At 47.8% G+C, this 26,002-nt stretch overlaps 1 protein-coding gene across 3 annotated transcripts in view; it reads right to left on the bottom strand.

Moving 5' to 3' along the window:
- Ankrd27 (ankyrin repeat domain 27) overlaps positions 1-26,002 on the bottom strand; it is a 53,214-nt gene continuing 27,212 nt past the window's right edge. For 2 of the 3 annotated variants that reach the window (XM_052761350.1, XM_052761351.1), the window contains exons 14-29: positions 25,174-25,301; positions 24,655-24,737; positions 23,769-23,884; positions 22,787-22,879; positions 20,602-20,799; positions 18,627-18,686; positions 18,391-18,510; positions 17,025-17,069; positions 13,590-13,712; positions 11,852-12,049; positions 10,942-11,061; positions 5,252-5,413; positions 3,808-3,919; positions 2,559-2,637; positions 2,318-2,390; positions 1-1,190 (exon numbers count right to left, since the gene is read on the bottom strand). In XM_052761350.1, the coding sequence (XP_052617310.1) occupies positions 960-1,190; positions 2,318-2,390; positions 2,559-2,637; positions 3,808-3,919; positions 5,252-5,413; positions 10,942-11,061; positions 11,852-12,049; positions 13,590-13,712; positions 17,025-17,069; positions 18,391-18,510; positions 18,627-18,686; positions 20,602-20,799; positions 22,787-22,879; positions 23,769-23,884; positions 24,655-24,737; positions 25,174-25,301 (1,941 nt within the window). In that variant the 3' untranslated portion in view covers positions 1-959. The remainder of the gene's footprint in view (positions 1,191-2,317; positions 2,391-2,558; positions 2,638-3,807; positions 3,920-5,251; positions 5,414-10,941; positions 11,062-11,851; positions 12,050-13,589; positions 13,713-17,024; positions 17,070-18,390; positions 18,511-18,626; positions 18,687-20,601; positions 20,800-22,786; positions 22,880-23,768; positions 23,885-24,654; positions 24,738-25,173; positions 25,302-26,002) is intronic. The other variant, XM_052761352.1, reaches the window with a different exon arrangement.

Raw genomic sequence — 26,002 nt, forward strand, 5'->3', positions numbered from 1 at the left:
TCAAGAGTCATAAAGTTTACTGTTTTCTTTCCCATCATTTGGCACATATCCAAGGCACATTAGAAAATTAGAAATCATAAATTACTTTGTAGAAAAATAATCAGCCCCTCCCTTCTATACATCCGCAAGTATCTCCCAGAATGTGCACAAAATCATGTCCTCTTTACAAAGTCCTTTGAAAATGGACTCAGGATGAACCCATGTTTGCAACTTTAGGATCAGGAACATAAAAAAATAATAGAATCTATAGAAAGTTATAAAAAGGAACCAATGGCAACGGATTCTAACTTAAACTCTGACCTGGCTTAGAGTGTTGTAAGTTGTGAATTTGAATCAAAAGACTTCAGATGTGCCAAAGCTGCTGCTCTCCAGTAGCCATCGTAGAAACAGCTACACGTGCACATGTGCAGTGACCAAATGTCTGTTGTTGGGAAAGTGACAGCCAACCTTTCCCATAGGTGTGGTGTAGAACAAGGCAGAGTGGTAGATCCTTTTCACTGGGATGGACATCAAAATGGCATTCAGGCACTTTCCAGTTCAAGTGTTTCCAGGTTCCATTTCTTCATCCTAACAGGATGCTTCTCTGCCTGGCATCCAGTTCCACAGGACTGACATTGCTTCTCTGACTTCTGGACGTGGGGATCCTTCTAGCATAGGGTTTGCCCGCTTATCCACACCACAGACACCCAGCACCTTCCAGCCAAAGGAGGTCAGAATCTGATGGTGAAGCCTCTGCCCATCACCAGGAAATCCAAACACTGAGATGAAGGGGCTCATTCATTCCCTCCTATTCCTTTTCAAGTATATTAGTTAGCTTTGAAGAGGAGAGAGGGTGGTCAATCTGAGGGACAGTCTCTCAAGCTGCTTATTTGAAAGTATACTTAGTTCTAAGCTATACTCATGCTCACCATCTTACTGCAAACTCGTGTCTCGATAGCACATTTACCAATCCCTTACTGCTAAGATTGAGAAACACTAGCCTCTTGGGTGGTCAGGTGGCCAGTCACCTCTGGAACCTGGGGTACGGCTGTGTCATTGACTGTATGCCTGCGGACCATCCGCCTGTGTCCAGGAGCAGCCTTCGTCGGCACGGGCCTCTCTGGGGGCCCCTTGTTTCCTTCCTCAGAAGCCTGACATCTGCTCTGGTCTGATGGGTCCTTCTGAATTCCCGAGACACTCTGCTTCTCCGGCTGGAGAGAAGATAAAACAGGTTGTGGCTGTACTGTTTTAAACCACCACTAAATAGCACCAGCTCTGCCTGAGGGTGTCAGACAACGCACTGAGAACCCCACAGGCACAGTGACAATTTGATGTTCCTGTGGTGACGGTGTCTGTCATGCTCCATGTGACACACAGAAAGTGCTTTGTGTATTTCTAATCTCTGATCAGTATGTGCTGTTGCTGCTCCTGCTTTTCCAGCAAGGAGACCGCACAGTAAGGGCATCTCACTGTCACGCAGCAAGACACACCCAGGAGCAGACGTATAAGCAAAGCTATGGAAAATTAAATAGGAAATCAAATTTTGTCATGCAAGCCGGGCATGGCAGTTCACACCAGTAACCCTAGCCCTTGGGGAACTGAGGCCAGGAGGTTACCATGAGTTTGAGGACAGTCTACATTACAGTATGAAACTGTCTCAGTGGGGGGTGAGGGGGGTGCTAAATTTGTCACACTAATTATCACATAAAGTCTCTAAAATGATCATTTGTGTATTTGTCCCAGCAAACCTGTGGTGTGCATGCCGTTCTTTCTCTTCAGCAGTTTGGAAAGACAGAACAGATTATACATCAGGCTTTTTCTAATCGACTGATTCAGTAGGAAGTTGGGTACATAAAGAACATAATGTGTTATAACACGTTATAACCTATACATACACTGTCCTTATTTCAGATATTTAAAAAGCAGTAAAATGTAGGCTATTCTGCTCTCTGTTCACACTGAATTGCAGCTTCCCAAGTACACCATAACTTTCCACTTCTCCCTGACTTTCTCAGCTCAGGGCTGTCATTTTATAAGTTTTGGAGATAAGATCTTGCTGTGTAGCCCTGGCTGGCCTGTAACTCGCTATGTAGACCAGGCTGAACTCACAGAGATCCCCCCACCTCTGCCTCCCAAGTGCTGGGATTAAAGGCGTGCACCACCTGCTTGTCCAGAGCTTTAATTTAAAATTTACTCCTAAGTCCACACTCTTGTCTTTAACTGTTGCTCATTCTTTCAGTGAAGGAGGGAGTGAAATGATGAGTGTTGAGGAGAAATGTTCACTGTGGGTTAGTTTTGAAAAAGCCAGACGATACGCCCTTACGGTGTACTCACTCACCTCTTGCAGAGAACCTCCAGTAAGATCAGGCACGCTTCTATCCCTTCCCAAAGTTTCCCTTGAGGTTCTTTCCCTGAAATGCAAAATAAACTCAAGTATTAATCCAAACCAAAGATATAAAGCTTTCTGCTGGCCACAAGATGGCAGCATTGCATGAGCAGTTAAAGCCGCACATATCCCAGCATCCCAGGAAGCAAAGCCTGGTCAAAACCACAAATGTCAGCTTGAACTAGATACTCACTGGAACCGCCCCCCAGAGTGAATGAGGCAAAACTGTCTCCTAAAAGGTTCTTCTGGCAGGTCATACATTTTGGGATCCCCTGTGGGAAAAAAAACAGTAAAACACATGAAAATTTTCATAAATAAAAGGGAATTTTAAAACTACAGCACATGCTGGGCGTGGTGGTGCACACCTTTAGTTCCAGCACTGGGGGAGGCAGAGGTAGACTGGTCTCTGAGTTTGAGGCTAGCCTGGTCTACAAAGCAAGTTCCAGGACAGCCAATGGATACACAGAGACCATGCCTCGAAAAAGGAAACAAAGTTTTCTGATTTCTTGGCTTAACAAAATTTAGAAAACTAAGTGCTGATTCTGCTTTGAAAACCTGGTACAAAGCTATTCCTTACTAGGCAGCCCTGGTAAGACAAAGCTAAGTCTATACTGATGTTCCTCAGCTGTAGCTGGTTATGGCAAAGCCACCCTGGAATTATCTAGAAACGTGAGTGGGTTTATCTACGTGGTTGCAACTGCATTCAGACTCAGTTTTGAAAAGCTCATTAAACAGAATCCCCTTCAAGTAACCTTTTACAAAGGAAGTGCTCAATCGGACACCATGGGGTAGATGCTGTCTGTCCTAATCATCACCCTTGGTGCCCTGCAAATTGAAACCAAGGGCTGGGGAGACAGCCCAGTGGGTAAAGTGCCTGTCACAGAAGAATGAGGACCTGCGTTCCTGCCCAGAACCACAGGGTCAGTGCTGCAGCGCGCTGGATGCTCTTCCCAAGGGCCCTAGTTGGGTTCCCAGAACCACGTAGTGACTGTAACTCCAGTTCCAGGGCATCTGATGCCCTCTTCTAGTCTCCAAGGGCCCAGGCACACACACATGGTACACAGACAGACACACATGCCGGCCGGGGGTGGTGGTGCATGCTTGTAATCTTAGCACTGGGGAAGCAGACAGGTAGAGTCCTGTCCCTGCTGGCCGGCTAGCCTGTCCTATTCCAGAAGCTCCAGCCCAGTGGGAAGCCCTGGGAAATACAAGCTGGGCGGCTCCTGAGGAATGACACCCAGGGTTGACCTCTCACACACAGTCTCTCTCTCTCTCTCTCTCTCTCTCTCTCTCTCTCTCTCTCTCTCTCTCTCTCTCTCTCTCTCTCTCTCTCACTCACACACACACACACACACACACACACACACACACCACACAATGAAAAGCAGCGACTACTCATGAATTCCCAAATGGACTCAGGTTGAGGATCCAGAAGTGCTTACATTTCTTCCTGATCTGGACGGTCACGCACTCCTCATGGTCTGTCTCGGCGACACAGTTTAAGGATGCAACACAACTCGGTACTACCTGCAGCAACTCCATTATTTTTGAGTCCTACAATTGAAAAGGGAAAATGTCACTAAGTAGTTTTAATGTTTTCTCAACAGACTGTCACTCGGGTTTCCATGTAAATATCAATATATTGGGTGTGACTGACCCCTCTCCCTAAGATAGCTCGGGAATAATAAAACGGCAATGAAAACATGTGCTTATTGTCCCGCACTTGAGGCTGGACGACAGCATGAGCTCAGGAGTTCCAGCCTGGGCAACAATGAAGCTATTTTAAAAAAAGGTTCCAGTCTTCATTTAGGAGAAGCTCTGGCCTTCACTAGGAACCCCAGCCTGCGCATTAACCTGCTACACACAATTGGGGTAAGCACAGTCGGCAGTCACTATATGGTTAACAGGAGGCCGTTTGGGAGCCACCGCCCAATCCACAGTAGAACATACTCGGCAGCATCCACCTTTGAGAAAGTACTAAGTGAAAAGTTAAAGCACTATCTGTTAAGTAACATCAACCCTCACAGATACTTCAACACATTCAAGGACACCCAAAATTCACCATCACCTTTTACCCAGCACACCTTCTTAAAGTATATTCTATCTCTAGATTAATACAATAAGAGACAGTATTTGGAAATTTTTCCCTTTGAGATACTATGGATGTTACCCAGGACCTTGGTCTCCCAGCCCCTCACTAGGGGATTCTAGGCAGGGGCTCTACCACTGAGTCACACCCCAGCCCCTCACTGGGGGATTCTAGGCAGGTGCTCTACCCACTGAGCCATGCCTCTACCCTTAAAATTAAATAGGCCTATAATTAGGTTGCATTTATAGTGACTTTAACATCTTTATTGGGGCAATTAACAACCAACTGGCTGTCCATTTGGAGTTTAAAGCTGAGATTTACCATGAAGACAGGACAGAGGAAAGCAACATTCTTTCTCCATGATTGACTGGAAAGAGTAGTAAGCTGGGGATCTAAATTCTCTCAGAATCTGAGGGATTTAAATCCATAAACTAAAAGTCTCCATTATGCTACAGGGCTGGCAAATCCAGAATGGTGTCTAGCCTGCCACTTCCCAGATGTGACAGCATCTGTGTGTACTGGACCAAGGTGTCTAACAGTGGCAGCTGATAGGTACTCCACCTTCACTTGGGCCTTTGGAACAACAACCCTAAAAAGAATGAGCACTGGCACATTGAGTGTGTCCAACCAGGTGACGGTGGCTACTATCTATCCCTGCCAGTGGATATCTGGCATGCTCACTTAGCTCAGCACAGAGCACCAGAGACCCTGGCTGTTGCTATCTCACAATCTGGTTTGAACACAAGGGATCCACAGTGTGCTTGAGGCTGCCTCAGTCCGCAGGCGCTCCGCATCACCTGCTGTGCGCAGTCCATGGCTGTGTACTGCCTCTTGTTCAGGATGTCAACAGATGCTCCGTGGAACAGAAGCAGCTCCACCACCAAGACATGCCTTCCCATCACAGCCTCGTGCAGGGCTGTGTTGCCTTTGTTGTTGGAAGCATTGATGGAGGCCCCATGCTAGGAGAGAGACAGGACAGTAGGTGACTGTTCACTATAAAATTACTTCTTATAAATTTATTTATTTATTAACTGAAGTACATGTGTGCCACAGTATGGATATGGAGAAAACAACTCTTTGGGAGTTGATCTCTCCTGCCTTGTTTTTGGGACAGGGTCTCTCTTGTTTCTGCTGATCTCCTGCATATAGGAGCACCTTGCCAGTTCTCCTCCCCCACCTCCCATTTCAAAGTAGGAGTGCTGGGATTATAAGCATGAACAACAGGGCATCCACATTTTTTTTTTAATGCCCACATTTTTTTAAAGGTTTATTTATTTTTATTTTATGTGTATGAATGTTTGGCCAGGGTGTGTGTATGTGCATTGTGTACATGCCTGGTAGCTTTGGAGGTCAGAAGAGGGTGCCAAATACTCTGGAATACATATGGTTGGGAGCCACTATGTGGGTGCTAAGAACTGAGCTTGGGGGGCTGGAGAGATGGCTCAGAGGTTAAGAGCATTGGCAGTTCTTCCAGAGGTCCTGAGTTCAATTCCCACCAACCACATGGGGCTCACAACCATCTATAATGGGATCTGATGCCCTCTTCTGGCCTGCAGATGGAGCACTACATACATAAAAATAAATAAATCTTTAAGAACTGAGCTTGGATCCTCTGAAAGAACAGCCAGTAAACCAGGCATGGTGGCACACGCCTTTAATCCCAGTACTGGGAGGCAGCAGCAGGAAGAGCTCTGAGTTCAAGGCCAGCTTGGTCTACAGAGTGAGTTCCAGGACATCCAGGCCTACACAGAGAAACACTGTCTAAAAAAAAAAAAAAAAAAAAAAAGAGAAAAGAAAGGAAAGCCAGTGCTCTTAATGTGGCCGAGCCATCTCTCTAGCTCCAGGGCATCCACCTTTTACCTGGATTCCAGGACTGGAATTTAGGATTTAGGTAGCCGGGCTTGCACAAGCACTTCTGCCTGCCGGCTGGGCCATCTCCCAGCTCCACAGAATTATTTTCTAAAGACAGGGTAGTGATACACACCTTTAATCCTAGCCCTCAGGAGGAAGAGGCAAGCCTGTTTGAGTCTGAGGCCAGCACGTCTATCTACATGTATTGAAATCCCCTCAGGTGCCTGCCCTGAGATTCTCCCGGAGTCCCGGAGCAGCTGCTACAAGTGGGGGGGGGGGGGGGGGATACTAATCTGAGGAATAGCAAATGCATCTACTTACACGAAACCCTTCAGTCCATTCACTTTATTCTTCTAAGACACAATTCTATCTACACAGCTTCAGTTCTGTTCTCATACTTAGCTCCTCTCTGTCCCTTCTCCTCCTGTCCTCTCACAGTTCTAAGTTCTTTCCATCTTGTCCTCATCTTCCTCTTCGTTCCTCTCTCCATCTTCGTGCCTCTCCTTCCTCTCCCCGTGACCCGTCTCAATCCACCTACAATCAGCAATCCTCTGGCCCTCCTTCCCTCTCTCTGGCCAGGCGGGGCAAGTGTACTCCGTCACTAGGTAACCTGTGGAATGCACCTGGTATGTAAAAACCCTTTTGCTCTGAGTAAATTGTTTGAGGGGAAGTCTAGAGGTGCCACTAGGGCTGTGAGAGAAAGGGGGGTCTGAGCTTCATTTGCACAAGAAACAAAGCTATGTACCTAATATCCGCCTGGCCTAGGAAGTGTCTCCATATGGATATTTACCTTAATTCAGGAGACTAGCAGGTGGTCTGGAATGCTTGTTTTGTCTGCTATTGTCCTTGGATGTTAGATATGCATCTCAGATAAAATGCTTTTGTCCAGAGCTGGCCCTGACCTTGGAGCTTGCTAAAGGAAGAATCAAAAGGCCTGGAAGCAGGAAGCCTTGCCTGTGTGACTGTTATCCAAACACCTAATTGTATATGGAAAAACTATGCCCAAAGAATGATCAATCCACACTGTTTAGAAGTTTAGGAAAAAGAATCAATTGGGGAAACTATAATAGCACACATGAAATTCATAGCAGAAAACAGCCGATATGTTCAAAAGCCAAATAACACCAAGACTCCTTGAGCCTTGGATTCCTCTGGAAAAATCCTTGACTCTTCCAGGTAGTAGCTTTGCCATAGTCAGCTGAATTCCTACTTCATATTTCTGAGACCTGTAGCACATCCTGCTTTTTTGTTTAGTAAAAAAAGAGGAGAACCTTTAATTCTCTCTAGGGCAGTGAATAATGTGGACAAGTTTAAAGTTTGGAGATGACTGGAAAACTGGTAAGTAATGGTTAATTAATATTGATATTTAATCAATAATACATATATTTATAATCAATAATCTATATAGACGTCAAGCTGAGAATTAGTTTAACCATTTAATAGGTATAGTTGTATATAATTAAAATATCTCTATCCCACAAAGGAGAGCAGAGGAGTAACATAAAAATCTATCATTAACTAGTATGGTATAATATGGTCAAGTGTGTTTGAATACTATGAATCTGAGTTATCAAAAAGAAATGGTTAGTTTGGAACATTAACTCTATCTATTAATCTCTGATTTGTGTTGAATTTTTCCAGGTAATAGCTTTGCCATAGTCAGCTGAATTCCTACTTCATATTTCTGTGGCCTGTAGCATACATAGTGAGTTCAAGGCCAGCCAGAGCTACACAGTGAGAACTTGTCTCAAAAAAAAAAAAGTCTGTTTTTGAGATGATGTCACTATGTAGCCCAGACTGGCCTCAAACTCAATCTCCTGGGTGCTAGGATTATAGGTGGTGGTTCACTATAAAATTCCTGGAGCTTCTTTTTAAATATCAAGTTGGATTTTTTTTGTCTTTTCTTTCAATTTTTAATTCTGCGCATGTGTGTGTTTGTGTGGGTCTGTGCAAGACAGCCTAGGTGCCCACTGAGGCCAGAAGCAGCAGATCTCTGCAGCAGCTCTGGTTTCTAGGGGCTGTGAGCCATCTGACATGGTGCTGAGAACCAGTCAGGTCCGCAAGACCATGACTCTTAACTGCTGAGCCCTCTTGTAGTCCCCAAATCAAGATTTTTAAGCAACAATTTTCTTTTTAGCAACAATTTCCTATGTTAAACAGAAAAATATTTTCTTAAACCGGGTGGTGGTGGCGCATGCCTTTAATCCCAGCACTCGGGAGGCAGAGCCAGGCGGATCTCTGTGAGTTCGAGGCCAGCCTGGGCTACCAAGTGAGTCCCAGGAAAGGCGCAAAGCTACACAGAGAAACCCTGTCTCGGGAAAAAAAAAAAGAAAAATATTTTGTTAAATTGCTGTGGGTTAAAAGACAACAACAGTCGGGCGGTGGTGGCGCACGCCTTTAATCCCAGCACTCGGGAGGCAGAGCCAGGCGGATCTCTGTGAGTTCGAGGCCAGCCTGGGCTACCAAGTGAGTCCCAGGAAAGGCGCAAAGCTACACAGAGAAACCCTGTCTCGAAAAACCAAAAAAAAAAAAAAATAGCCGGGCGGTGGTGGCGCACGCCTTTAATCCCAGCACTCGGGAGGCAGAGCCAGGCGGATCTCTGTGAGTTCGAGGCCAGCCTGGGCTACCACGTGAGTCCCAGGAAAGGCGCAAAGCTACACAGAGAAACCCTGTCTCGAAAAACCAAAAAAAAAAAAAAAAAAAAAAAAAATAAATAAATAAATAAATAAATAAAAATAAAAAAGACAACAACAACAGAAGCACCAAGCAAAGGGACTTACAGATGAGGACGAGCCCTGCAGTGCTTGTCAGAGAGCATGAGGGAGCAGCCACCACTGACCAGTGAGGCAAACGGTGACCCCGGCCATTTGGTGCATTTGTACTGACCACCAAACTCCAGCGGTCTGGGTATTTCGTTTGTTCTGTTTTGATTTTGAGTTCGCCTCACTAAGTTGCCCAGGCTGGCTTCAGCCTCTCAAGTACCAGGATTACAGACATGTGCCACCACACCAGGCCAAAAGCCACCAAGGCTTTAAGCAACTATTTTTGATGTAAAATAGAGAATAAAATACACTAATCTAAAAAGTACACCTTGTTTTCTTTCTTGTTTTGAGAAATTTGAGATGGAGTCCCACCATGCAGCCCAGGCTAGCCTAGAACTCTTTGAGATGGAGTCCCACCATGCAGCCCAGGCTGGCCTGAAACTCTTTGAGATGGAGTCCCACCATGCAGCCCAGGCTAGCCTAGAACTCTTTGAGATGGAGTCCCACCATGCAGCCTAGGCTGGCCTGGAACTCTTTGAGATGGAGTCCCACTATGCAGCCCAGACTGGCCTGGAACTCTCTGAGATGGAGTCCCACCATGCAGCCCAGGCTGGCCTGGAACTCTCTGAGATGGAGTCCCACCATGCAGCCCAGGCTGGCCTGGAACTCCCAACCCTTCTGCTCCAGCCTCTTGAGTGCTAGGATTGCAGGCATGTATCACTAGGCCTTATTTCTACCCATGTATTGTTTCCAGTGTGTGGGCTCTGTGAAGCAGTGGAGGGATGGACAAGGCAGGGCTCCCTGCTTCTTCAGTCTCTGATTCCATCAACATGTGCTACTTTTAGCAAGAGGGACGAAGACAGTGACAGTCCCCATAGTGATAAGGCCAGGCCTAGACCTTCAGCTGAAGCAGAGCTGTGTTCTTGACACTGCCCTTTTGTCACAGAATCATTAGCAGAAATGCAAGTACACAGTCCATCATTCCAGGGACAGGTGTTTGACAGGCAGGCACACAGTCCATCATCCCAGAGACAGGTGTTGATTGACAGGCAGGCACATAGTCCATCATCCCAGAGATAGGTGATTGACAGGCAAGTCCACAGTCCATCATCCCAGAGACAGGTGATTGACAGGCAGGCACACAGTCCATCATCCCAGAGACAGGTGATGATTGACAAGCAGGCACACAGTTCATCATCCCAGAGACAGGTGATGATTGACAGGCAGGCACACAGTCCATCATCCCAGAGACAGGTGATGATTGACAGGCAGGCACACAGTCCATCATCCCCTCTGGGATGTGATAGGTAGGTGACTGACAGGCAGGTACACAGTCCATCATCTCAGAGACAGGTGACTGACAGGTAGGGAGTCTATAGTCATAGACAGGGTTTTAAAAAGCCTTGTGTGGGGCCTGGGGGATGGCTCTGTGGTTAAGAGTGTGTACAGCTCTTGCAGGATCTGAATACAGTTACCAGCACCCACATCAGACAGCTCACAACTGCCTGTTAACTCCAGTTCCGGGGGAACCTGTGCCACCTTCTGGTCTCTGTGGGCACTACATATACATGGTATACAGACATACATGCAGGGCAAAACACAAATACACATAAAATAGAAATAAACAAATCTTTAAAAAATATAAAAACAAAAATTGTTTAAAAAAAAAAAAAGGCCTACCTAGGCAGTGGTGGTGCACGCCTTTAATCCCAGCACTCAGGAGGCAGAGGCAGGTGGATCCCTGAGTTCCAGGACAGCCACAGCTATACAGAGAAACCCTGTGTAGTTTTTGAAAGTACAGAAAGAAAAAAGAAAGAAAGAAAAGGAAGAGGGAACAAGAAGGCCTGGTTTGGCGGGGGGGAGAGGTCTCTCACCTGTAGCAACAGCGCGGCGACTTCATGATGGCCACCAGAGCAGGCGTGAATGAGGGGCGTGTTCCCGCCAAGGTCCCTTTTATTAGGTTTTGCATTGGCATCTAAGAGACATTTCACCACCTAATCCAGAGAAGAAAAACTTTAATCTTAATTATAAGTTAGGAAAAGCAATCTTTCTTCTCAGGTGAAATAGACCCTCTGGACCCTCTGGAGAAAGGAGATGATTAATGTGGGAGGGATTCACATCCCCGGGGTCTGCTCCCTGCCCACAATGTGCCAGGCACTGGAGTTTCCATCTTAATAGCTACCTAAGGGGAGCTGCAGCCATTGCTCCCAATGCATTGTGGGAAGCACTTTGCTGGACATCTTCGAGAGACACTGACTGGAAACGGGGTCTTACATATAAAACCCCACAGTGGATCGTCCCAAGGCAAAGACACACAGATGACTTTCCAAAGAAAACAGACTTTAGGAAGCTAACTGGTTCAAAGCCAGGTGTGATGGCACACACCTGTAACCCTGGCACTCAGGGGGCTGAGGCAGAAGGATTGAAAGTTTGAGACTAGGCTGAGTTACATACTAAGACCTTGTCTCAAAACAAAACAAAAGCTAATAATTGCAAACTTTTGTCTTAGACTGCTATGCCGGGCCTTGATTATATTTTATAAAATCTAAGCTATTTTGCACAGATCTAAGGTAGTGGAATGGCCAGCACCATGGCAGAGGAGATTCATTCTGGCTTCAGTCAGAATTACAGTGGCAGCTCTGACTGGCTAGGGTGGGCACTGGTGCCACCCCAGGTGTGAGGTCCTATTGTGGGAAGAAAGGAAATGCTGTCCTCTGGGCTTCCCTGAGCTCCGCCCAGTCACTGTCAGCACCTACTCTGCTGCCCAGGAGATGGGGCCCATACCTGAAAGTGCCCCTGCCGGCAGGCCAGGTGGAGCGGCACAGCTTGGCTTGTGTTTCTGGCACCTGAGTAGGCACCATGCTTCAGCAGGAGGGGAACGAGGTCCGTCCGGCCATGCAAGGCAGCCATATGCAGGGGAGAGGAGCCGTCCTGGTTGGTCACATTTACACCAAGCCCACTGGCAGGAATCCTTGCCAGTTTCTAGTAAAGTCAGAGGGTGGAAATAAACGACATTATTCAGAGGCTAGGCCAGGGGTGGCAATGGAAATCACCTCCCTGCTCCCTCACAGTTCCTAGGCAAATTCTGGGATCACAGAGGGATCTGGACTCAACATGACCCATGAGTGTGACTTCCCACTTCTTTGGAAGGAAATGAGATACTAAAAGACTTGACTTGTATTTTTCAATAAAGTAAGCCCTCTACAAGGATGCCTTATCATGCCAGCTCTGAAGAGACAAGTTATATGTGAAGGAAGGAGCAGTCCATGAAACGTCATGAGAAAGCCAAGCCTGTTCAATAAAAAAGCCTGGAACAGGTGGGCAACCACACCGGCACCCTGGGCACCAACCCTGACTCCAAACACATAAACTGGAAGGCATCACAGCCAAGGAAAAAAACGGTCATTCTGTGGAACAAAAAGCTGCTTGTGGTAGTGCTCGGTAACGTGGCCAGTTACCAAGGAAACGCACATCAGCATCAGGAGTGACAGAGCCCAATGCTCAGGAGACAGATCGTGGGTCTCCAGGGACTGGAAGGGTGTGAGCTTCATGAACGGGGTACTGACGCATAAATACAGTCTCTCTTCATGATGGTGCTTGGTGGAAGACTAGGCATGGAAGCCAGCAGGGGAGGGAGCACAGAGCTGTAATCCCATCACCTGGGTAAAGGGGGAGGGTCAGGAGTTCAAGATCATCCTTATCATGAAGCCGGAGGCCTGAGATTAAACAAATCACCTACAGTTTCCCAAACCTCCTGAGACAGTCAATACATCACTCACCTCTCCACTTCACTTTAATTTCTATCATGAGATTGCCTTCCTATCCCTGGTGGTTTTTAAAATCATGCTGACAGGAGAATAATCAATCAAAAGGCAAACAAAACTGCTCTGTAGAGCATCGCACTGAGAACAAACATTAAACTGTATGCGTTAAAGGTTGGATCTTATTATATGTAAATCACATCTAAAAAAAGTGGGGGTAGCGGTGGTGGGAGGTAAGGGGCCTGGAGAGATGGCTCAGTGGTTAAGAGCACTGGCTGCTCTTCCACAGGACCAGAGTTCAGTCTACAGCACCCACACGGCAGCTCATACACATCTGTAACTCCAGTTCTACGGCACATGACGCCCTCTTCTGGCCTCCATGAGTACTGTATACATGTGGTGCATCAATACACGTGCTGGCAAAACACCCATACACATCAAAGTCCAGTATGGCATGGTGGTGCATGCCTTTAATTCCAGCACTTATGAGGCAGACGCAGGCAGATTTCTGAGTCTGAGGCCAGCCAGGTCTACAGAGTAACTTCCAGTCAGGGCTACACAGAGAAACTGTCTCAAAAATAAATAACAGGTGGGCTGAAAATGACCAAAGAGGGGATGATGCTCTCCCCCTCCAGCTGACTAATCAGCCCCTTGGGGATGCCTGTGTCACTCAGGAATTACTTAAGGCAAAGCACTTCCTAGGCAGAAAGAAGAACGTGCCTCCCACCGCACCCCACCCCACAGATAAAGCAGAAGCAAACCTTTTGGGCTGGAGCACACTTGGGGCACTGGCATAAGGGGTGACAGAATTCCAGATCCACCGTGCTGATGGCCTCATCCACATCATCTAGGTCATCCTCCGTCCACTCCAAAAGGTAACGAACCTGGTGGTGGCCAGAGAGGAGAAACGGGAACTCGATTATTCTGATGCCTTTATCGCGCATGCACAAGCGCTTGCACACACACATACACACACACACACACACACACACACACACACACACACACACACACACACCCCAAATCAGCTCCTTGGACTACTGCAGTCACTGACAAAAATCATTTGTTCTACAACAATAAATCTGCACTCCACCTGTGTTCAGGCCATTCTAAGTTCCCTGGGGAGCACAGAGGGATTAACCTATCATTTTCCAGCATATTAGTCTCTGTCCCATCAGGCTGAAGCTGCTTGGAGGGCAGGCTTTCAGACCCTGGCCCTGAGCACACACACTCCTGTACCACCTAACCAGGTCAGTTCCAGATCCTCCCTTGCCACGCAACAGAAACTTCATGCTGAGTGCTCAATGCTGTGCTCCAGAGCACACCCAGAATCCCTGACCCCACACCAGGGTCCTTCCACATGCCAGCATGCAAGGAGGAAGCTAAGAACCCCGAGACTGGGCATGCATGGGTTCCAGCACAGGCTAGTTGCTGGGATCTGAAACTTGAGAAGACAGCCTGTGTGGTGGCCCACACCTGCAATCCCAGCACTCAGGAGGCTGGGGCAAGAGGGTCACAAGTTCAAGGCCAGCCTGAACCATACAGTAAGACCATGTACCCCCGAAAAGAAAACTATCAATAACAGTTCATTTGAGAAAAGAAAGCAGCCATGGACATGCGTTTCTAGGCTTCACTGCAGGTGTCCAGGTATCAGCGTATGTCTCCAAGGAGGACAGAGCTTGCAGGGAACCCCATCAATGCCAAGCCTCCTGTCCCCCATGGCCCTTCCAGATCCTACACAGGGATGCTAACTACAAAACCAGCCAGCTCTGATCGCAAGTCAGGGTGGGAACCAGATGGGCAGGTGGCCTCCAGAGGGGCCTGTGACAGCACAAGGAGGTCAGTCTGGATGGTGACTCAGGGTACAGCACAGGGTGTCACTGTACCCACCCCGTTCACAAGTGGCCTGAACTCCATCTTGCCCCCAGTGGGAGGCAGAGTGGATGGTCATAATCTGGGCTAGTCATTCCTTCCCACATAGACTAAAGAACAGGCTCCTACGGTGGCTCTTAAGTACCTAAAGAATGCTGGGTTCTGGGGCTGGAGAGATGGCTCAGAGGTTAAGAGCACTGACTGCTCTTCCAGAGGTCCTGAGTTCAATTCCCAGCAACCACATGGTGGCTCACAACCATCTGTAATGAGATCTGGTGCCCTCTTCTGGCCTGCAGTCATACATGCTGTATACATAATAAATAAATAAATCTTTAAAAAAAAAAAAAAAGAATGCTGAGTTCTCCAAAGCTGGTCTAAGGAGAGAAACAGTCTAACACCAGCTAGGTGCAGACCCCTGTGACAGCAGCCTGTCCCAGAAGCTGTAAGAACGAGACCCCACAATTCCTGTTTACCACCTCTACCATGGTTTGAATATGAAATGCCCCATGCGGGTTGGACATCTACACCCCAGCTAAAGGTGCTGCTTTCGGAAGTGCTGGAAACTGCACTTTAGGAGGTGGGGCCCAGCTGGAGGGGGCAGGTCACTGGGGGTGGACCCTTAGGGATTATATGATCTCTAACACTTTGCTCCCTCCCACTCTGCCTTTTAAAAACCTTTACCACTAAGCCGGGCGGTGGTGGCGCACGCCTTTAATCCCAGCACTCGGGAGGCAGAGCCAGGCGGATCTCTGTGAGTTCGAGGCCAGCCTGGACTACCAAGTGAGTTCCAGGAAAGGCGCAAAGCTACACAGAGAAACCCTGTCTCGAAAAACCAAAAAAAAAAAAAAAAAAAAAACCTTTACCACTGTATGTATGTGTGTGCACACATGCATGACTGGGGGTGTCATATACATGGCACAGAACAAGTGTGGAGGTCAGAGCAGAAGACAACTGTGAAGTTAGTTCTCACCTTACGTGGGTTCCAGATCAAGCTCAGGTCACCAGGCTTGTGCAGCAAGCCCCGCTACTCACTAAGCCATCTCACAGGCCCTCTCTAGGCTTTTTATCTGTCACAAAGTGAAGAATTTCTCTGCCACACAGGAGTCTCAACCACTATGATATTCTGCCCAAATGCATAGAACCCAATAACTGGTCAGTCCCCCGAAACTGTAAGTTGTAACAAATCTGTTTTCTTTCAAGTTGTCTTGTTGCAATAACAACGCAAGGAGCAAACATGTGAAAGGAGCCATCAGTGAAAAGGCATCCTTTTTAAAAAGATGTATTCATTATTTTAATTTATGTGTATGTATGCGCGCCTGCTGCCCACAGAGGCCAGGTGTTAGATTCCTCTGGGACTGGATTGGTGGAAGTTGTAAGCCACCTAACGGGGGTGCTGAGAACAAAGCCTGGGTCCTCTACAAGATCTGTCAATGCTCTTCACCATTGAGCCATCTCCCCAGGCCCAAAAAGCACTCTGGAAAACTGTGCCAGGCCCTTGGAAGGTGACTCATTCAGAGCTCCAGGTTTGCTGCTTTCAGGAAGGCAGTGGAAAGTGCGCCTGGGAATCCGGGGAAGACTCTGGTCTCTATTGGCTGCTGCTGTTCTAAGCCCCGTCCCTGCTTGTGACATCCCAGAGTCCCAAGCCTGCTGACCCAGGAGTCCAAGGTCCACACACTATCACTGAGGCTCATGCAGCCCTGGCTTTGTTTGCCTTCCCCACACCTTCCTTTCCTGTAACCTTGGTCTGGATTCTTGCCAGCATCACTTTGACTCCCAGAATGGCGATGTCCAGAAGGCAGGGGCCACGCTGCCTATGCACCTCCTCCCTGGGAAAGCCTAGCATCTTCATGACAGAGTACATGCAGAGTACAGGTAAAGTGTATGTAAGCTTTGAGGGGGACCTTACAGAGTAAGCTGGCAATGACCTATAGAGCTTACAGAGTACATGCAAAGTACATGTAAGCTTTGAGGGGGAGCTTACAGAGAGGCCACATAGCAAGAGGCTCAAACAGAGGCAAGACACACAAGTGCAGCCACTTCAAACTAAGAGCTTTGAAGATGCTCTTTCTTGGGATTTTAATCTTAAGATGTCCCTCACGGGCTCTTGTTTTGGATGCTCATTCACTAGATGGGGTGTCACTCATATCGCTAAGACCTGGCTGTGGATATCCTGCACTAGGGGCAGGCCTTTGAGGGTCCTACCCACCCCGGGTTGTCTCTGGTTCCCTTAGCCTCCTGGTCCACCCCATGCGAAGAGTAGCTGCCTCGTGTTGAACCTCGGGTGTTCTGTCGCAGTGACAAAAGACACTCTCTGAAAAACTCACCATTTCGAGATCTCCATCAGCAACTGCTCTTAGAAGCTTTTCTACCTTAATGGAAGGAAAAAGCAAGTCAGGGAAAGGGTTTTAATAATAAAATAACAACAGGAATGACATCAGCATTCTGAATGCCAACTAGCCTTCTCTCCATGTCCAGTGGCTCACTCGGCACTATTAAAATGTATCCCCAATACTGTTCATCCTGAATGCCCCAAAAGCCGCACAGAACCCTCTCACTTCATATAAACTGGAATTGCTAATCTGTGGGAGGTGAGACGATGGTGACCGTCACACAAGAAGGCTTTCTTCTCTCTGTTTGCTGGGACTCGGGACGGAACCTTGGTGCCACTGGGATAAACCCCCAGTGCTCTTTTCACTTTGAATTTCAAGACAGAGTCTCACTAAGTTGTTCAGGCTAAGCCTTGAACTCACACTACGGCCCAAGCAAACCTTGGGTTGTGGTATTCCTGCCTCACCCTCCTGAGTCACCAAGACAATAGGTTATCTGCCACCAGATCAGGATCACTTCTGAAGAAGCCAGCCACCCTGATCCACTACTTTGTATACTCAGCTCTCATACTTTGCTAGGTACAGGGGCTGTGAGAGCAGACACCCCTCCCAAGAACAACCTCAGGCCTCTGATAGACTGGGGACCTTGTCTGAGCACACCTTGGCTTTCCTTTCAGTGACTCTGTATGGAGCTCACTGGAGGCCCCCACCAGGAGAATGCTTTGGGGGTGGGGGATGACCCCACTGGGGTGGCCCGTGACCCAAGAGAGGAGCACTGGAACAGGGGTCCAATGGTTGACACCTCAGTTGAAGGATGAGATAGACTGACTGCCCTGATACTGAACAAGCATTAAGAACAAAAGGAAGAAGACAGACTGTAAACAGTTTTTACAAAACGTGAAGCGCAGACATGTCAGACCGTAAGGGATGAGGCGCACCAGGCTACTAACAGAGACGCTCATGGGCTGGGCAGAGGTGCACTCAGAGAGTCTGAACTTAGACCTCTCAGACAGCTTTATACAAGTCCATTTTTTTTAGAATATAGTTTCTTTGTCTATTTCTTGCCCTGCCCCATATGTGTCTCTGTCTCCTTCTGTTTGTGTCTCTGAGCCCTCCATCTCTCTTTCTCTCATACACACACATTCCAAGAGCTGCTATGGAGAAAAGACCCAGAAGAGCCAGAGAAGGCGAAGTCGACATGACATGCAGTTGAGCACATCTTAAAGGCATTGACCTTGGAGTAGACCAAACCAGCTAACTGGTAAGCAGGCTGCAGGCTGCAGGCTGGCGGGCAGCTCTGGCCAGCCTGCAGTGCTTTAACTGGCTGGTGTACCACCAGGGTTCACCCAGGGAGGAGGCTCACCTCCCTGGAGTCCTTTTTCACCTCCTCTTGCCTGAAGCTCGCCGTGATGGAGGAAAAGCTGGAGGTAGAGGAGCCCTGGCTGATGGAATCCACGGAGCATGTAGGGGACTGTGCAGGGACCTGTGGGACAGCAGCGTGGGTGACGAAGTGGACATGGATCACAGACACATCAGGCCTAGAGGAGAGGTGCCAAGCTCGTGACAGCAGCAGGCATGGCCTACAGACTTAAGACTTACCTCAGCAGGCCGCGGCCTCCTTTCCAAGGACAGACGATGAGCTTCCATGATAGACAGAATCTAGGGGACAATGAGGACAGGAAAGGCATCCAATGAGATGGCTGTAAAAAGCTACCAGCATCCCCAGGCCGCTCTGCCTGCCTGTCCCCAGGGAAGGCCAATAGAAAAGCTCTTAGATCTATGAAAAGGCTAACTTTGGGGTCTGGAGAGACTGTTCAGCAGGTAAAGAGTACTTGCCGCCAAACTTGACCACTTGCATTTGGTACCTTGGACCTACATGTTAGATTCTCTGCACGCGCGTGCGCACACACACACACACACACTCACACACACACACAAATTTAAACTATTTTTTTAAAGCTAAAATTTAAAAATAATGATTGAGAGTTTTCCCACTGTTTTTAAAATGGCATTTATTTTTACCAGCCGTCAGCTGGCGTCATACTGATGGTGCTAGGCTTCATTCTGCTAACTGTCCCCAGCAACCTTCTCTCCTTCTGGGATCAAAAAGAGTCCTTTGGACAGACATTTTGAGACCTAGAATATTCTCGAACTGGTCACACTTGTGTAGATAACTTATGAGTGGTTGAGGAATCCCACTTAAGATGATTGCTATGACCGACGCCTGAGTTTGGTGCTCTCTTCCTATTACTCCATTTACTTTACAGCTGGCTTGAAAGTCTGACAACAGCAAGAATCTTCAGGGGCTGGAGCGATGGCTCAGTGGTTAAGAACACGTACTGCTCTTCCAGAGGACCCAGGTTCAGTTCCCAACACCCACACTGGGTGGCTCACAACCACTTGTAACTCCAGCTCTGGGGAGATTCAATACCCTCTTTTGGACTCCAAGGACACCGCACTCACATACGTATGCATTCGCACAGACAAACATGCATACACATAATTTACAATAAGTAGGGCTGGAGAGATGGCTCAGTGCTCAGGAACACCTTACTGCTCTTCCGAAGGACCTGAGTTCCATTGCCAGCAGCCATGTTGGGTGGCTCACAACTGCCTGTAACTCTAGTCCCAGGGGATTTGATGCATTTATCTGCCCCCCCCCAAGAATACAATACACACAGATACACATAAATTTAAAAATTAATTTTTAAAAGAAGTATCTTCTACCAGATGGTGGTGGTGCATGCCTTTAATCCCAGCACTTGGGAGGCAGGGGCAGGCAGATCTCTGTGAGTTTGAGGCCAGCCTGGTTTACAAAGTAATTTCCAAGACAGCCAGGACTTTTACATAGAGAAACCCAGTCTCAAAAAACCAAAAGAAAGAAAGAAAGAAGGAGAGAAAGAAAGAAAGAAAGAAAAAAGTATCTTCCATTTAAAAAAAAATTAAAAATAAAATAAATTCTTTTTGAAAAGAAAGCAAGCATGTCTTATGTCCTGCAAACCCTCCATACCCTTGGACAGATGGAAAATCCAGGGCTTCCTCCTGTTCCTCAAGAGACCAAGTCTAGAGGCACCATAATCCCAGCACTCAGGAGACTGAGGCAGGAGAATTTCTGTGAGTTTAAGGCTATCCTGAACTGAGACACAGTCTCTAACTTATCTAATTCAGTCATTCAATTTTGGGCCAAGTTAAAATGAAGTCTGGAGAAGCAGAGATGGAGAGAGAAAACAGCGCTTGTCTCTGTAGGGTCTTGCCTCCATTTGCCTCCATGGCTCTTCACAACCGAATCTACTGCCCTGTTCTCACACAGTACATGGCTGGCACAGGCCAGCGCTCAGAGGCCGGAGCAGACTCTGCTGCAAGCAGCTCCTAATGACAATACAATAGAGAAACTGCTAACAAAACTGGAAACTATCAATAAGGAAAACCCATGAACAACGAGGCCCCAAAGACATCAAAAGGATGGAGGCTGAGTTTTGTCCTTGGTGCTAGCGTACATTTTCTTCGGAAGGTCAGTCTGCAAGCAGATTTACTTTTTTATAGTTACATGGCAGCTCAAGATGGAAGGAGCTACCTTGGAGTTCAGTGCACACTTGAGTGGTGTCTCCTTCATTCTGTTCTGGGTCTCCGTGGGGGCTCCATTCTGCAGCAGTGTCTCTATGATGCCCTGGTAACCCCAGCGTGCAGCAATGTGCAGGGCCGTGTCTCCTTTCTCATTTCCAATATCCAATCTGCAGGCCTGGACATCATAGTAGACCAGAGCCTTCACACACTGCAAAGACACGGCAAAATCATCATTCTCTAACACGAAGGAAAGTCTAGAGTAGTGTCAGTGCAGACCTTAGCCGTGGGCCGTGTCCTGGTTTGACCAAGGCTCCACTCACCAAGACAAAATACAGAAACCAGCAGACACGATTCAAGGGTTCCACATTCCCTGATCAAGACACCTCATTTTTTCTTTTTCAAAAGAACCCAACTGGGTCAGTAGTAGAGTATTTGTCTAAAATCCCCCAGTGAGGGGCTGGGGTGTGGCTCAGTGGTAGAACCCCTGCCTAGAATCCCCCAGTGAGGGGCTGGGGTGTGGCTCAGTGGTAGAGCCCCTGCCTAGAATCCCCCAGTGAGGGGCTGGGGGTGTGGCTCAGTATTATAACCTTTGTTTCCTTGTCTAACATGCAAGGAGGCCTTGGGGTAATTCCCAGTAACAAGCAAAACATGAGGCGGGGAAAACCAAAAAAAAAAAAAAAAAAAAAAAATCTCCAATTGCCAATGAACAGGGGGTGAGTAGCCCTGCTTATAATTTCAGCATTTGGAAAGCTGAAGGACTTTGAGGGAAGCCTGGATGACAGACAGGGATGGCCTGTCTCAGAATAATCTAAAAAAATAATAAAAGAAGTTTTCAAACTTGCAAAACAAAGCTGAACTACTGCAAATTAATTAGGTATATTGGAAAAACCTTTAAGAAAATGAAATTGTATAGTGGACTGCAGAACCATCCAAAAATGAAATCTCAGAGTAGGGGCTGGCAAGGAAGTATTTACCAAGAAGGTTATATGCAGATGGGTGATTCTAGCTGTCACTTGAAATGACTTTTCTTACTACAAAGAGCAGTCATATAAACAGATACAAATTATATAACATTAGATACAATTCAGATTTTCTACAAGGACATCTGTGGTGAACCCACACCTTTGACCCCACTGCTCACTGACTAGACCACACAGGTGGTCTAGGAGTTCAATGCCATCCTGGGCTACACCATAAGACCAGAAAAAAGGGTGTACCTCTTTGTACATCTCTGGAAATGGGAGGGAAATACATGACGAACATATACATGGTAAAGTCACAGGAAGAAATGGAAATCAGAGTTCCTAGATGTAGGATAAATTGTAAAGCTTGTATACATACAGGGTTAAGAGCCAGATGGTAGTGTGGATGAGTAAAAATGATTTAACTTCAGGGTAAGATCATGGACAATTAGGTTTTAAATTTCTCTATATGTAGCATCTAGAATACACTCGACATTTAGCTGTTTTAAATACAGGGCCGGCAGACGGCTCCAGCGGCAGCACACTTGCTACACAAGCCTGGGCTCCATCCCAGAACCCCTGCAGATGGGTGTCAGCTGGACAAACTAGAGTTTTCAGGGAAGAGGGGGCCTCAGCTGTGAAAATGCCTCCATCACACTGGCCTGTAGGCAAGTCTGCGCAGCATTTTCTTGATTAGCGACTGATGTGGTAAGCCCCAGCCCACGGTGCACCGTGCCACGCCTGGGCAGGTGGTCCTGGGTTGTATAAGAAAGCAGGCTGAGCAAGCCATGGGCAACAAGCCACTGAGCAGCATCCCTCCACGACCTCTGCTTCAGTTTCTGCCTTTGGGTTCCTGCCTTGAGTTCCTGTCCTGACTTCCCTCAGTGATGGACTGTGACCTAGAAGGTGAAATCAACACCTCCCTTCCCAAGTTGCTTTTGGTCATGGTGTTCATCACAGCAACAGAAACCAAAGTACACTAAGGTGGGAGGAGAAAACAGACTCCACATGGTTGCCACCCTCTGACTTCTACACGTGCCATGGCAACGCGTCCCATCAGGCACACACCATGCACATGCACGATAACAAAAGGGTAAATAAAATAAAAAATTACATACCAGCGTTTCAGCAATTATCAACACAAAACACAACACTGGACTAGTTTCAAATCTGCAATTCTTCCCAAGTGAGGAATATGTAAAGCAGTGGCTGGGTGTGGCAGGTGACACTTACATCCTCATGGCCGTAGGTGCAGGCCAGGTGCAGTGGGGTGTTCCCGTTGTTGTCCTGCACCTCGGTGCTGGCCTTGTAGTGCAGCAGCAGTAGCTGGCAGAGGAGAGAAGACAGCAGCTGAACCCACAGGGAACATGGGGCAACACAGCACCCACAAGTGCGTCCTTCCAGGGCCGGGGTCATGGTCAGATCTTAAACATTATACAGGCTGTGCACTCTTGGCCCTAAGTCCAAAATAGTATTTTCTTTCTTTTTTTCAGTGCTAGGGGAGAAAGCTGAGGCCCCACCCACGATCGGTAGATGCTTCCTCACAGAGATACATCCCCAGCTCCCCCAAACCTGAAAAGTGTTGAGCTTTTGACATAACCCAAGTAGGAAATTCCATACCAGGTCTCATATGACAGAGGCATTGATACGTGCCAAAGCAGAGGCACATTAAGATACTTGGGACATTATAAAAATTACCTTTAGGCTATGTGCCCGATATTCCAAAATCCAAAAGGATCCAAAATCCAACACCCCAGCATTAAGGTCGGATCCTCAACCTATACCTCTGTTAAAATTGTGCCGTTGCAGGCTGGAAAGATGGCTAAGCAAGCCTGACAATCTGAGTGCAATCCCTGGGACCCTCATGGTGGAGGGAGAGAACTGATCCCAGCAAGTTTTCCTTTGACCTCCACGCATGCACTGTGGCTCACATGCCTGCATGCATATGTAATACACATACAAATTACGATATGTCATTGCTTCCTGTCAAAACAATGTTTAAAGAAAAATGTCTAGAACCCTGCCCTTCCCTCCCTGAGATGATCGGAAGTTTCCCATCTCAACCTATCTCCAGGGAGATGCCTCGGCCCCCGGGTTCCTTGTGCCTGGCAACAGTCCAGCCAGCACTGGAACAGTACATGGTACAGCCATGAAGTCACTACACAGAGCAGAATCAATCGGCTTGAGCAATGCTACACACAACCCTGCTGCTCACCGTCACACTCTGGAAGCCTTTCTGACACGCCAGATGGAGGGGAGTGGAGCCGTGATAGTCGGTGGCGTTCACTATGGCACCTTTGGAGACCAGGAAGTCAATGAGGGACGCCTGACCTGCAGAGCAGAAGAGGACCTCTCACCAGTGGAGGAAGCAGAGCGGCTTCCGACTACAACACCACCTCACTCTTGATGGCCCCGGCAGGAAACCCATCAGGAGACACACTCCCAGCCACACAGGAGGCAGAGCTGACCGACAAGAGTCAATGACCAAAGACTGAGTCACTGTGGGAAATCCCTATGAAGGGATCACACCCAAGTCGACTTCAACAGCAAACGGCAATGGCCAGGGGCTGGAGAGATGGCCCTGTGGTAAGAGCACTGGCTGCTCTTCCAGAGGACCCCGGTTGATTCCCAGCTACCACATGGTGCCTGGTGACATCTGTAACTAGTCCCCTAGTTTTGAGATGGAGTCTCACCACATAGCTCAAACTGTCCTTGAACTCATAATCCTCCTGCCTCAGCTTCCTGAGTGACTGAGATTACAGGTCTGCACCATCACACCTAGCTCAATATTGTCTTTCAAGACAGAGATAGGTGAACTCCAAACCACAATTCTGAGATCATCTTAGCAGGCATTTCAGCCTGTCCTCACTGGCCAGGAGAGTCTTCAAGCCTGGGGAGCCCCATAAAATGCTCCTCCAGCCTGTGAGGTGGCACGGTGGCTAACAAGTTCAGGAAGACACTGTCGGTCTTTCCTGCCCTGTGGGATTCACCCACAACACAGCCTCTGCCAGTGCCCCATCAGCTGAACCTCCAATGGGCCCTGGAGTATCAACCATCCTTTTGCCTCAATACTTCACAGGAGCCAGCCCAAGGCCACATACCACAGAGGGCAGCCACATGGAGGGGGGTCTGACCCCTGTCATCTCTGGAGAAAGGAGTGACAACTGATGGGTCATTCAACCTCCTGAAACAGAAAGAAGATGTGGAAAAACACAGCAGAGAAAGGCATGGCAGGCCTCCCTGCCAGGCCGCACAAGACGATGTCAGACTGGACGCCATCCCAGATGAGACCCGTCCACACTGGTAAAGGATCAGGCAGAAGTGTCTCTCACTCTCCTGCGGGATGAGGATCTGAGGCCTGTAGCTCTAGTGTCCTTCCCCACTGACCCCGTAAGCCTCCACCAAGCATAAAGGGAAACCAAAAACAGTACCAGAAGAAACTGGCACCCGCCCCTCTCCCTCTTAAATCCCCTTGTGAGGCTCAGACAGGACCTGCGCTGAGGACGGAGAAGAGGCAGGTGTCACCCTGCACTCATAACACAGCCAAGGCGCAATGGGAAGAGCTTCCACAGCCCGCAAATCCTCACCCTGGCTTTCTGTGCCCCCATGGCCCCTCTTACCCAGAGACGAGCTTCTCACAGTCCTCACAGGAACAAAGTGGATGGCACATCTTTTGCATGGCATCTTTGTCCTGGTCATCTTGGCTTAGAAGTCTTTCCACTTCTTTTTGGTTACCAGACGCAATGTGCTACAAGGGGGCATCCCGAATACTATCAATGTTAGGGAATTCCTTTCCAAGGAATGGTTCTTTAGGTGTGGTTTTGGTTTGATTTAGCAGTATTTGTGACTGGACCCATGCACTAGGCAACCACTCCATCATGAAGCTGCATCCTGGCCCTTCTGCTGCTGAGACAGGATCTCAAGGCTTATGCTGGCCTTGAACACACTCTGTATATCATGCTGGCCTGGAATTTGTAAGCCTCCAGAGTAGCTGGGATGACAAGCCTGGATCACCAAGCCTGGCTTATTTTGTTATTAAAATAGGTCTCATTCTGTAGCTCAGGCTATTCTTGAACTCTGGTTTTGGTTTGGGTTTTTTTTTTTGGTTGGATTGGTTTTCAAGATGGGTTTTCTCTGTGTAGCCCTGGCTGTCCTGGAACTCACTCTGCTGGCCTCAAACGCACAGAGATCTGCCTGCCTCTGCCTCCCGAGATAGGATTAAAGGCTTAGCTGAGATTATTCTGTAATGGCTTGTTCTCTGGGACTGGCTTCAAGCCTGTCTGGGCAGATAGAGACACTGTGCTGGCTACTGAAATGAAACCAGCCTGGGTGGACAGCTTTCACATTCAATTACTGTTTCTATAAATGCAGAGTCGCATTTTTTTTAACAACCTAACAAAATTTCCAAAGTACTGAGAAGAGGCCCACAGTCCATCCAGAACCCCAGTG

Source organism: Peromyscus californicus, unplaced genomic scaffold (assembly GCF_007827085.1).
Source record: "Peromyscus californicus insignis strain IS unplaced genomic scaffold, ASM782708v3 Scaffold_4__1_contigs__length_199733344, whole genome shotgun sequence".
NCBI lineage: Eukaryota > Metazoa > Chordata > Mammalia > Rodentia > Cricetidae > Peromyscus > Peromyscus californicus.